General features: G+C 63.4%; 1 protein-coding gene across 1 annotated transcript; it reads right to left on the bottom strand.

Moving 5' to 3' along the window:
* Positions 1 to 1164: 1164 nt before the first annotated feature.
* On the bottom strand, positions 1165 to 9948 carry LOC123256934 (coiled-coil domain-containing protein 157-like). Its single transcript, XM_044685488.1, has 9 exons — positions 9799 to 9948; positions 8678 to 9377; positions 7409 to 7486; positions 5648 to 5979; positions 4700 to 4876; positions 3618 to 3786; positions 2429 to 2568; positions 1591 to 1676; positions 1165 to 1494 (listed from the first exon to the last, which is right to left on the bottom strand). The coding sequence occupies exons 1-9, from the start codon at positions 9946 to 9948 to the stop codon at positions 1236 to 1238; spliced, it is 2091 nt and encodes a 696-aa protein (XP_044541423.1). The 3' UTR covers positions 1165 to 1235.
* Positions 9949 to 10488: the final 540 nt, after the last annotated feature.

Below are 10488 nucleotides of genomic sequence, written 5' to 3'. Positions count from 1 at the left end.
CCAGCTCCTCGCTGCTAGCCAGGCCCCTTCTCTCCGCAGCTGGACGTCGGGCAGCACCTCTTACGGACACTCTCGACCCTAAAAACCCGGCGCTACCACCCGGGCCGCCAGCACCGAGCCAACGTGCCCGACATCCACACCTGTGCCATCTGCCTGGACCAGTTTCACAAAAATCAGGTGAGCGCCCCTGCCGGGGGTCTTCTCTAGGCCTCGGTTTGCCCCTCTGGCCCCCGGCTTCATCCCCGGCTCGCCCTCCCTCCTGTCCAGTGTCTGCGGGTGCTGCCCTGCCTCCACGAGTTCCACCGGGAATGCGTAGACCCCTGGCTGCTCCTGCAACAGACCTGCCCCCTCTGCAAGCACAACATCCTGGGTAAGCAGCGCCCACGGCTCCCCCGCCCCGGGACCCCGGGCACCCTCAGGGGAGGGCTGGGCGGCTGGCGTCCGGGGTCAGGCTTCCTGGTCTTTCCTGGCAGGGAGCTCTTGGGCGGAGAGCTAACGACGGCCCAGAACGCCATCCTAGAAGCTCCCCGGGCCGAGGAACCCGGTGCCTGGCGCGTACAGAACCGAGACGCAAACCGTCCCTCCAGGCCTCAACTTCCACCTCCACTGGAGCAGAAGGCCGGGCTCAGGAGCCCTGCCGGTGACCAGCGGGGCCGCGGGGGCTCACGTCGGGGGCTGCCATCCGGCCCGCGTCTCCTTCCCGAGGGACGATGGGGTCCGGCCGGGCCGGTGGGGGGCCGCCTGGGGCTGCATTTCACACTAATTTATTTGGGTTCATCACGCCGGGCCCAGCTGGGCACGTCTTGTACAAGGTGCGACATTAAACTCAGACACACTCGCAGCCGCTGTCCCGTGTGGCCCTCGCGGGCGCCCAGAGCAGCCTCCGGCCCTCCCTGGCCAGTCAGTCCATCCTGAGGGGCCGGAGAAGCCGGGGAGCTGCTCCGGGCCAGGCTGGTCTTTCGGTGAAGCCGCTGTCGGCCCAGGCCGAGGCCGTGAGGGAGAAGGAAGGGCCGGGCACCGTCCGAGCACAGCGCCTGCTCCTCCTCCTCCGGCCATGCTCCGCCTCTGCCCCGCTCCTGCCCGGAGCCCCCCCGAGGCACTGCCCTGTGTGTGCCCACCCTGCCCCCACCGTGCCAGGTAGACGCGGTGACCAGGGTTCCGGTGGGAAGGCAGAGGCTGGTGGCTTTATTTGATTTGTGGGCCAGGCCGGCCAGGACAACCACAGGGGCCTCCGGCTACCTCAGCTGCTGGGCCGAGCCACCCAAGTGACGCTTCCCACTGCCCTTCCCTCTGAGTTCCATGTAGGCAATGTTGTTGCTGCCTGTGGTCTTGGAGGAGCCTGTGACTGTTAGGGGAGGCCGGGAGGACCTGTAGCTCACAGGGGTGTTGGGGCGGGCGGGCTGAGGCCGGAAGGGCCGGCCCGGGGGGCTGCTTTCACTGCTGAGTCGACTGCTGGCAGGACGGTCGCGGTGGCCAGTGGGCACGCCGAGATGACTGTGGGAGGGACAGAGGGCATGGGCACCGCGGCCCGGTGCCCTCCCCGACCTCTCTCCGGCCCCCGCCAGCCCACCTCGTTCTTGTCACACTCACCCTGGAGAAGTTCTTCGGGGATGGCAGCAGGAGCCTGTTTGGGTCCCTTTGGAAGGCGACGACCAGACCTGGGCCTCTGGGACAAGCTGAGAGAAGCAGAGGGGCCAGCTGGGAGGGCGCTTCGGACAGGGACAGACCCCAGCCCCCAGCTGTCCACCCTGGAGGCCTGGGGAGGGGAAGGAAGGGTTCTGGGGCTTCCTCAGCCAGGGCCAGGCGCCTCCTCATCTTTCTGCCGTCTGCCTCAGGGCAGGGCTGGGCCGTGTCAGGGAGGCAGTGGAAAGGCTGCTGTTTCAGGAGTCACAGGACCAAGGTTCAAATCCTCTGGCTACCCTTCCGCCACCCCCACCCCACCCCTGGGCCTCAGTTTCCTTAACTGTAAAGAGAAGGAGGTTGGTCCAGTTCAGTAAGCCTCTAGGCGCCCCCCCCCCCTTCTCATCCCCTCATTCGTTCTCTTCCATTTCATGGGCTGTACTTGGGGTTTTCCTCCAAGAAAGAGGGGTGCAGGGCTGTCCTTATAGAAACCTCCCCAGCCTGCCCTGGCCAAGGAGAGCCTGGAACCCGGACCTCCAGCCCTCCGGCTCTTGCCATTCTGGCCAACCTGTGCTCACACAGTCCTCACTGACATACCCGAGACCCCGAGAACCCACAGTTCCAGCAGAACCCCAGAAGTGGACTGCCTGGTCTGGATGAAGGGGCAGAGGTGGGCCTCAGCGCAGCTTCTGACCCCCAGCCAGCCCTCTGGCGCACCAGGCTCTGCCTTTCCGGTCTCAGACACGGCCAGGCTTCTCCAGGCCTCCCTCCTCCCTGCTCCCTGGTCCCAGAGCCCTCGGCCCTTCACCTTGAGGCCTCCTTGCCTGGCCACCTCCTGCAGCTTGGTCAGAGTGGCCCGGAGCCGGCCATTCTCCTCCTCCAGGACTTGCATACGGATGACGTTGGCCTGCACCTGCCTCTCCATGTCCTCAGCGACATTCCCAGAGCCTGTGGGGACGGGCACGGGAGGTGCCCAGGGCCGCGTCAGGCTCGCGGGCACGGCGACCAGAGAGCAGCCTGGGCCTCGCTTACCCCCGCGCACCCACCCCAGCCCAAGGCAGCCTTTAGCACAAGCAGAAACGACCGTCCTGTACTCCTGCGGAGCGAGGACAACCCCGAGGGCCCAGGCCGGCTCTTGGAACGTCACCAGAAGCAGCCCGTGATGCCCGACTGGCTCTGCCGTCATCCTGACCAGAACTAGGCATTGTGGGCTGGGGCTTGCTCCAGCACAGCCTGGATGGGCCCCCCGGCAGGGGCATACAAGCAACTCCAGCTCCGATGCAAGCCTGCGCTTTTTGTCCCCATTTTCCAGATGAAACACAAGCCCCAGAGGTCTCCCTGCTTCCCCACTGCTGCCCTGGTGGCATGGCCTGGCAGGCCGTGTGGTAAGCTCAGGAGTCCGATGGCCCAGGGTCAAAACCTGTCTTGGACCATAACTACTACCCCTGAGACCTTGACCAAGGCTCTTCCCCTCTTGGGCCTCAGTTTCCCCCTCTGTGAAATGAGGGGGTTGGCCTTGCTGGCCCTGCCTACCCTGGATCTCTGCTGACCGCCCCCTCAGAGCCTTCCCTTCTCAGTGGCTCCAGGTGGGGTCCTCGGGCTGACCATTCTCCCATCGCCTCCATCCCAGGCTGGCCCCCTGCCCCCTCCTACGACTCTGTGATGTCCTTTACCAAGCTGGGCCAACGAGCACTCCTTAAAGCCCTCCTGTGTGCCCCCAGAATCCAGCTCAGGCCACACACCCCACTCTGGACAAGGCCGTTCCGGGATAAGTGGGAGAGAATCCCCAGAGAGGGCTCTGGAATCACGGCAGGTCAGGAAGGCTTCCTTGGCCGTGTGCTAAGGCCTGCTCAGTCCCCGCTGTCCTTGGGGTCACCTGCAGCCCCCCCCAGCCCCTCTTGTAGCTCAGGGGCCCTGGGTAAGAGGGTGGGCTGCCACGGCCCTGGCTCCCACACCCTCCTGTGCCCCTCACCCCTTCTCCCTGCACCCTGGCTTACTCTCAAACTGGGCCTCACTGGGAACATGGAGGTCAGGGAAGGCCACCAGCAGCCGCTCCCGCTCCTTCAGCTCAAGGATCGACTTGTCCAGCTTGTAGACGGTCATCTGGAGCTCTTCTGTGGCCTGTTCCATGGCCTGTTTCTCCTGCTGGAGGCTTTGGAGCAGCTCCTGGAGCAGGGAGCGCAGGGGAATGGTGAGGCTGCCCTGGGACACCCATGCCTGAGGGATGCCCACCTGGACAAGTGGGAGAAAGGGGAGAGGCGGCCTCCCACCCAGGAAGCCCCAGGCTCGGGCTGCCTCGGACACGTGCGGGCCGTGGGCTGTCCCTGCCCTCTGGGTGTCGCAGCGGGCTAAGACTGGAATCACGGAGCTAGTTTTTAAGGGCTTCCTGTGTGCCAGGCCCCATGCTAAGCGCCGGGGACAGAAAGACAAAAGAGGCCGTCCCTGCCCGCTAGGAGTGCCCAGTCTAGTGGGGAGCCAGCCCACCAGCGGCGCTGGGCAGAAGCCGGACATCAGCACCAGAGACGAGGCGGGGATGCCAAGAGGCTCCAAGCTGCTGCGGTGCTGGTGGAAGCTGGCAGAGAGCTTCCTCCCGTGGGGCTCCCTGTGCTAGTGAAGTCCCAGGTACAGCCCTTCTCCCTTAAGAACCCCGGCCCGAGGGGTGTGCCCCCATTTCCCTGCTCAAGGCTCTTGCCCAGCAGTCTGCCAGGGTTTGCCAAGGCGGGGGGGCACCTCGGTGCCCTTGTCCCTGACCTCTGATGGCTGCTTCTTCCCCCTTCCTGTGCCCCCCCAGGGGCCCTGGAGAGGAGTCTCGATGTCCGTGTGCCCAAAGGTTCACAGAAGGCTGGCCTTACCACAGCCCCTCGGGGAGCTGCCACTGAACCTACCCCCCTTTCTGCAGAAGGATAAACTGAGGCCCAGAAATGGGAAGTGCCTTGTTTAGGGTCACTCGAGAGCTGGGGCCTTGAGACTCCAAGGCCAGCCTTCCTGCCTCCTTCCAGCCCTTACTGCATCATGGCCGCAGGGGAGTCTGGGGTGCACGTGACTCTGCCCTCCCCACCCCCCCCATCCCTGTGCCCACCTGCTGGGCCTGCAGCTGGACGTCCACCTGGTTCTTGGCATCATTTGCAGCCTGTAGCTGCCCTTCGAGGTTAGCTTGCTGTGTCTCAGACTCCTCCAAGCTGGCCCGGAGCTCCTCCCGCTCTTGGTCCAGGCTGTCCAGCTGCTGGAGCAGGGCCCTCTGCTTGGCCTGCAGGGACTGAGGGGGACAGGGCAGGGGCCCAGCTGGCACCTCGCTCCCTTGGCCAAGGCAGGCCCCATTTTCCTCGGCGTGTCCGAAGTCCAGATGGAGTGGGGCACTTGGGAGCAGGGCCCAGGTGAGGAGACGGCTCTGTGGATAAAGCCAGGGTCCAGCCCTCCGCCTGGACTGCTCCGGCCTATCCCAGACCCTCTCCGGCCCAGCAGGGAGGGGTCGAGGCCTTGCTGAAGCAGGCGGCTGGCCTGCTCACCAGGCTGTGCCTCACTGACCTCCCAAACCCCCAGACCCAGCCCTGCAGTCTCACCACTCCCATCCCCTTTGCCAGTTCAGTCCAGCCCCACAAGACCCCAGTCTTGATCCAGGAGCCGAGCACTGTCAGCCCGGAACCTCTGGCCCAGATGCCAGCATGCCTGTCCCAGGGGCCGGGCCAGCCCCCTCCATTCACCCCTCTCCTGCCCTCTGTGTCGACTCCCTTCAGTGGCCCCAGTTCTGGCACTTCCCTCTGGGGCCTCCCCTTCCAAGCTTGGCCAGAGCTGCAGGCTGAGGGGAGCCTGGTCTTGGGCTTCTCTCAACCCCTGGGGCTCCACAACCAAACGAGGGAGGAAGCCCCCTGTGAAGAGCCCACTGCGTGTCCTAGAGAGGGTTTCCCAGGAGCAGGCCCTGGATTCTGGGCAGCTGGATCTGCTCAGAGGCCCCCTCCCCGGCCCCCCGAGGGCAGCAGCTCTGGTCAGTGCCCAGAGGAGGGTACTGCATCAGGGTGCCCAGCCTCACCTCCTGGTGCCGGATCATGCTGTCCACTTTGGCCTTCTCCTTGTCCAACTCTGTGCTGGCCCAGCCAAACTGCTGACTGGCATTCTCCAGGCGCCCGGTCAGCAGCTGCACTCGGGCCTCCAGCTGTTTGGCTTCACTCTTTTTCACCATGTTGCTCATGTCGTCTAGCATCTGCTGTTTCTTCGCCTCTGGGAGATACCCCCCGTCCCCCCACACTGTGAGGTGCGGCGCTCCCCATGGGGGGAGGGCCCACAAGCACCCAGCACGGGGCACGCTGACCGATGTGCCATCTGGGCCCACGCTGGGGGCCCCGGGCGCCTCAGCCCAGCCCGCTGAGGTGGCGGAAGGTTGACCATCAAGGAGGCAGCTGGAGAAGGTGGCGGAGGCCCGGAGGGCTCCATCCTCCATCCACCTACCCTTCTCGGCTCTCGCTTCTCCCTGGGGCCCTCCCACGGCCCACTGTGGGCCTGGTCGGCTCTCCCTCCACTCGCCTCTCTGCCAGCCCAGCATCAGCAGCGTGTCTTGGGCGGCTCTGTACGCCCCAAACAGCTCATTCTCTTTTCCCCAAATCCTCCTTGATGGTCAATGTTCTCACCACCTTTCTTGGGGTGTCAGCCTCCAAAGTCCGCCGATCCCTCCCCATCATGTCCCGCGCACCCTCTCGCCGCTGGGGGCCCATGACTTCCCCTCAGTAACTCCTGTGGCTCCCACTGACCTCTGTTGGTCTGGAGAGTCCAAAGCAGGGCCCCAGCCTCCCTGTCTAGCCTAGCTGGACATTGCTCCCCTTTTTCACCCTCTGGGACTCCCCCGGCTAGCCTTCTCCCTATATCTCTCTCCATCGCCAGGCCCCAGCCATGGCCTCGTGCTCTGGTTTGTCCATGCAAAGCTTCCCGCGGGGCCGGGCTCTACCCATCCACGTCCCTCCCTCTGATCTTCCCCATGAACCCATGTTCCTCACGATGGTGCACGTGCACACACACACACACACACACACACACACACACACACACACACACACTCTCCAAGTTTGAGCCTCGGTGGACAGCCCCAGAGCCCCCGCCTCCTCCTGGGAGCGCTCCCCAAAGCTACTCTTCCTCCTGAAGCTCAGCAGAGACCCTCGTCCCCAGCCTGGGGGCCGTGTCTAAACCAGCAGGAACTCAAGAGACAAGAGGCCATCTGCGCCCAGACAGGACCGGCTCCCCCCCTGCCCTCCACGTCCCCCTCCTCGTCTTGCTCTCAGCTCCCCCCACAGTTTCATTGCTCAGATTCCCAGATTTAGTCCCGGGAACAAAGCTGCAAAGAATGCTTTGGACCCCAGGAAAGAGCTGACCAGCAGCAGGGAGGCGGGTGAGGCTGGGGTGCCATTGGGGAAATCATCCTGACCTGGCCTTGGAGCCCCCTCCATCTCCCTCCTTTGGGCCTCGCAGGTCCACTTTTCTCCTCCCCTCCCGCCGGTCGCTGCAGCGCCAGTCCCTCCCCCCCAGAGACCCCCTCGGTTCAAGCTCTCCTGATCCCCTTCCGAACACCCCCATGTAGCCATTGTTTCCTTCTGCCTTTCTGTCCCCGGGGCCCGGCACCCCTGGGTTCGCAGTGTTTGCAGACTGCCTGGCTGCAAAGTTCTGCAAATGGCAAAGCCCCTCATGAGGCCTGCCTACCCCACCCAGTGAACAGGTCCAAAAGGTGACCTGAGAAACCAAGAGGCGGCAAAGGTCTGGAGGATGGAGCCGTACCTCCGGATGGGGCCCAAAGGAGCAGGCTTACCCAGGTCCTGGATGATGTCCTGGTTCTGCTTCAGCTCCCCAGTCAAGGTGTCCAGGGTCTTCTTCAGGAAGCTTATTTCTAAGGATCAAAACAAACCTCTGAGCCAGGGTCCTAGGCTGGGGGACCTTGCAGAAGTCTCTTCTCTTCTTTCGGTCTGTTTCCCCATCTGGAAAATGGGGGCAAGTTCGACCCAATCTCTCCCAGGGCCAGCCCTCTCTGTTCAGTGGTTAGCGTCCCCCTCCTGGGCGGGGGTGACTTAACTGCTGTGTGCAGCCATGTGTACAGGAGAGCAAGAGCAGAGAATGGTGACTGTTGGGATTGGAGGGATTGTGATGATGATGATGAGGTTCCCATCTGTTCTGAGGGCCCTCCCAGCCCTGACACCCCCTTCTACGGCCCCTGTCAGCTGGGACACCCCCTGGCCTCCGGCTTTATAGAATAAAGAGAGGTTTTGCCTATGGCAGACCTTGTTAGAGTCCCTGGTGCTTAGACACCTGTCGGGGATACGAGGACTTCCCTTAATGGTGCAAGGACGCTACAGGGACAAGGCATCTCTTTGGGCTAGCTCCTGGGCTGAAAACCATCATCCAGGGGACCCGGGCTGCTCCTGAGGCCTCCAAGGCCCATCCATGCCAGCCTACCTTGTTAGCAGTCCTCAGTAACCCAGGGAGTGTCTGGGCTGCCTGGGGCACGCAGGCTTGGCTGGCCAAAGGAGGACACCCCAGCTGAAGTGGCTGCCCTGGGAGGGGACCCTCCTGCTTCCTCCCCTGGAAGGAGGAGGCCTGGACAGGCTCGGTCATCTCCAAGGGCCCTTCTGCCTCTCTGAGATCCTATTCTGGAAGCACCCATTCTTGGTGACATCCCCAACAAGCACCTTCCTTCTGGGCAGCTCCGAACTGGCCTCCCTACCCTGGGGCCAAACAGAACAAGCCCAGGGTCTCTAGCTTGTGTCAGCCCTCCCACTCCTCAGAATCCCAGGAGCCCGGGCTGGAAGGGGCACAACACCCTGCCCGATTCGCCTTCATTTTACAGGCCACGTGCCTCCCTCACCCCAGGCAAGTGGCTGGCCAAAGCTAGCCCGGGAGACCTCTGTAGCCTGGCCAGCAAGAGCCAGAGGGAGGACCAGGAGGCCAGAGGGAGGGAATACAGGAGGGAGGCCTGGAGGGGGGACCAGAAGGAGGCCAGAGGGAGGGAATACTGGAGGGGGGCCAGAGGGAGGGTTAGAGGGAGGCCTGGTGAGGGGACCAGAGAGAGGGCCCGGCATAGAACCTGAGAGCAGCTCCTGCTTCTCTTCCTGCAGCTGGACCAGAACCAGCTCCTGCTCGCGCTCCTTGTTGGCCTGCTGCTGCTGCTGCTCAACCTTCTCCTTCTGCATCTCCTGGCCCAGCTCCTCCAGCTGCTGCTGTAGCTGCTGCTTTTGCCGCTCGGCCTCCTCGAGCTGTGCCCGCAGGGGGCTGATCACCTGCATCAGGGTCCCCAGGTGCTTGCTGATGCGGCCCAGGTCCTTGCTCTGTTCGGCTGCCCAGTAGCTCAGGTCCACGGCCGACATGGGCTGCTGGCCCATGGTCTCCTGCACCAGATGCTGAAACTTGTCCAGGGACGAGGGCAGGTTCTGGTTGGCGCACAGGCTGATGATGGCCTTGCTGACCTCCCGCAAGCTCCACTGGACCCGCCCACACGCATCGCAGGGAATGAGGGCCGTGTCAATGGTCTGGGTGTGGACGCTGCGGGTGTAAGTGGGGGCAGCGGAGAGCACCGAGTGCCCAGGAGGGCTGGTGGCCTGAGCCTGGCGCAGGCCAGGGAAGTCGGGTATCAAAGAGCAGGAGGCCAGGAGTCGGGGTGTCAGGGCCCTGGCAGTCTGGATCTTGCTCCCTTCGAAGGCCTCGAACTCGGGGATGATGGGGTGTTTGTTCTCAGCTGCCTCACTCTGGTCAGGGTGGTTGGGGGAGTCATCCTGCTTTGTCTTCTTCTGTTAGAGGGAGGACAGAGAGGGAGAAAATGATGTTGTGGGGGCCGGCGCTCTGGGGCACAGAACTGGGACACTGGCCGGTCTGGAGCTGCCTCAGGCCAATACTTTGATTCTGGACTCGCCCCTGTCCAGGGCTAAGAGGGGGATACCTGTGCTGTGTGACAGGAAGGAGAGGGGAGGGAGGAAGTGCTTCTACTGGGCTGCTGGGCAGAAGGGCAGGGAGGCACGATGGAGAGAGTGGGGAGCAGCTCCGCCCAAGGCCCTCCGCCTTCCTAGTAACTGCCTGGCAGGTGACGGGCAATAGCACAGTTGTGCCATCTTTGGCTCACATGCCATAGGCTCACACCATGGCCCTAGGACCTATGGCAAGGGGAAAGAGTACTGGGCTTGGAGGCAAGAAGGCCAGGGTTCGAATCCTGACCAGCTGAGGGCCGCTGGCCTTCACTGCTCTGAACCCTTTGCACAGGAGGCCTGGAGCTCTGGGGGCATCAAAGTGGGACAGCACCAAGCAGGGGCTGGCCTTGGGCCCTTGTTCCCCAAAGCCCCCTAGGCTGGGGTCCTCCTTCTTCATCTGAACCAGTTTCCTAGCCCTCTGAGCTGCTGAGCCGGTAATGAAGTGAGGAAGGAGTTAGCTTCCTGGGAGTCCACGAACGGGCAAACCAGAGAGGGAGAGAGAATCCTGCGCTGAGAAACCGGCTTGGGAGGCACAAAGACCTGCCTCGGAACCATGTCGCTGGGTGACCCTGGGCAGGTCACTTGGCTTCCAGAGAAGTTAGAGATGAATTGCTCCTCTGCGCTAGGAGGAGGAACTTCCCCACTCAGGAGTTCCCTTCCTTGATATACGGAGAGACCTGGAGCCCCCAAAGCCCCTCATGGGTTCCCTCCCCCAGTCAGCAGAGGGCACAGGGGTCGGGGAACACTGTTGTTTTCCCACAAAAAGCTCCTCTTCCAGAACTAGGGCGGTGCCCGCTTCTCCCCTCTTCTCCCCTTTGACACAGAGTCACCCCCCTGGGGCAGACCCTCACCCCATCATGCTGGGACTCTTGCAGGAGCTGCTGGTGGGTCTGCCTGCCTCAAATGTGTCCCCACTGCAGTCTATCCTGCATTCAGA

Source organism: Gracilinanus agilis, chromosome 1 (assembly GCF_016433145.1).
Source record: "Gracilinanus agilis isolate LMUSP501 chromosome 1, AgileGrace, whole genome shotgun sequence".
NCBI lineage: Eukaryota > Metazoa > Chordata > Mammalia > Didelphimorphia > Didelphidae > Gracilinanus > Gracilinanus agilis.
This window is presented reverse-complemented; position numbering and strand designations above follow the sequence as displayed.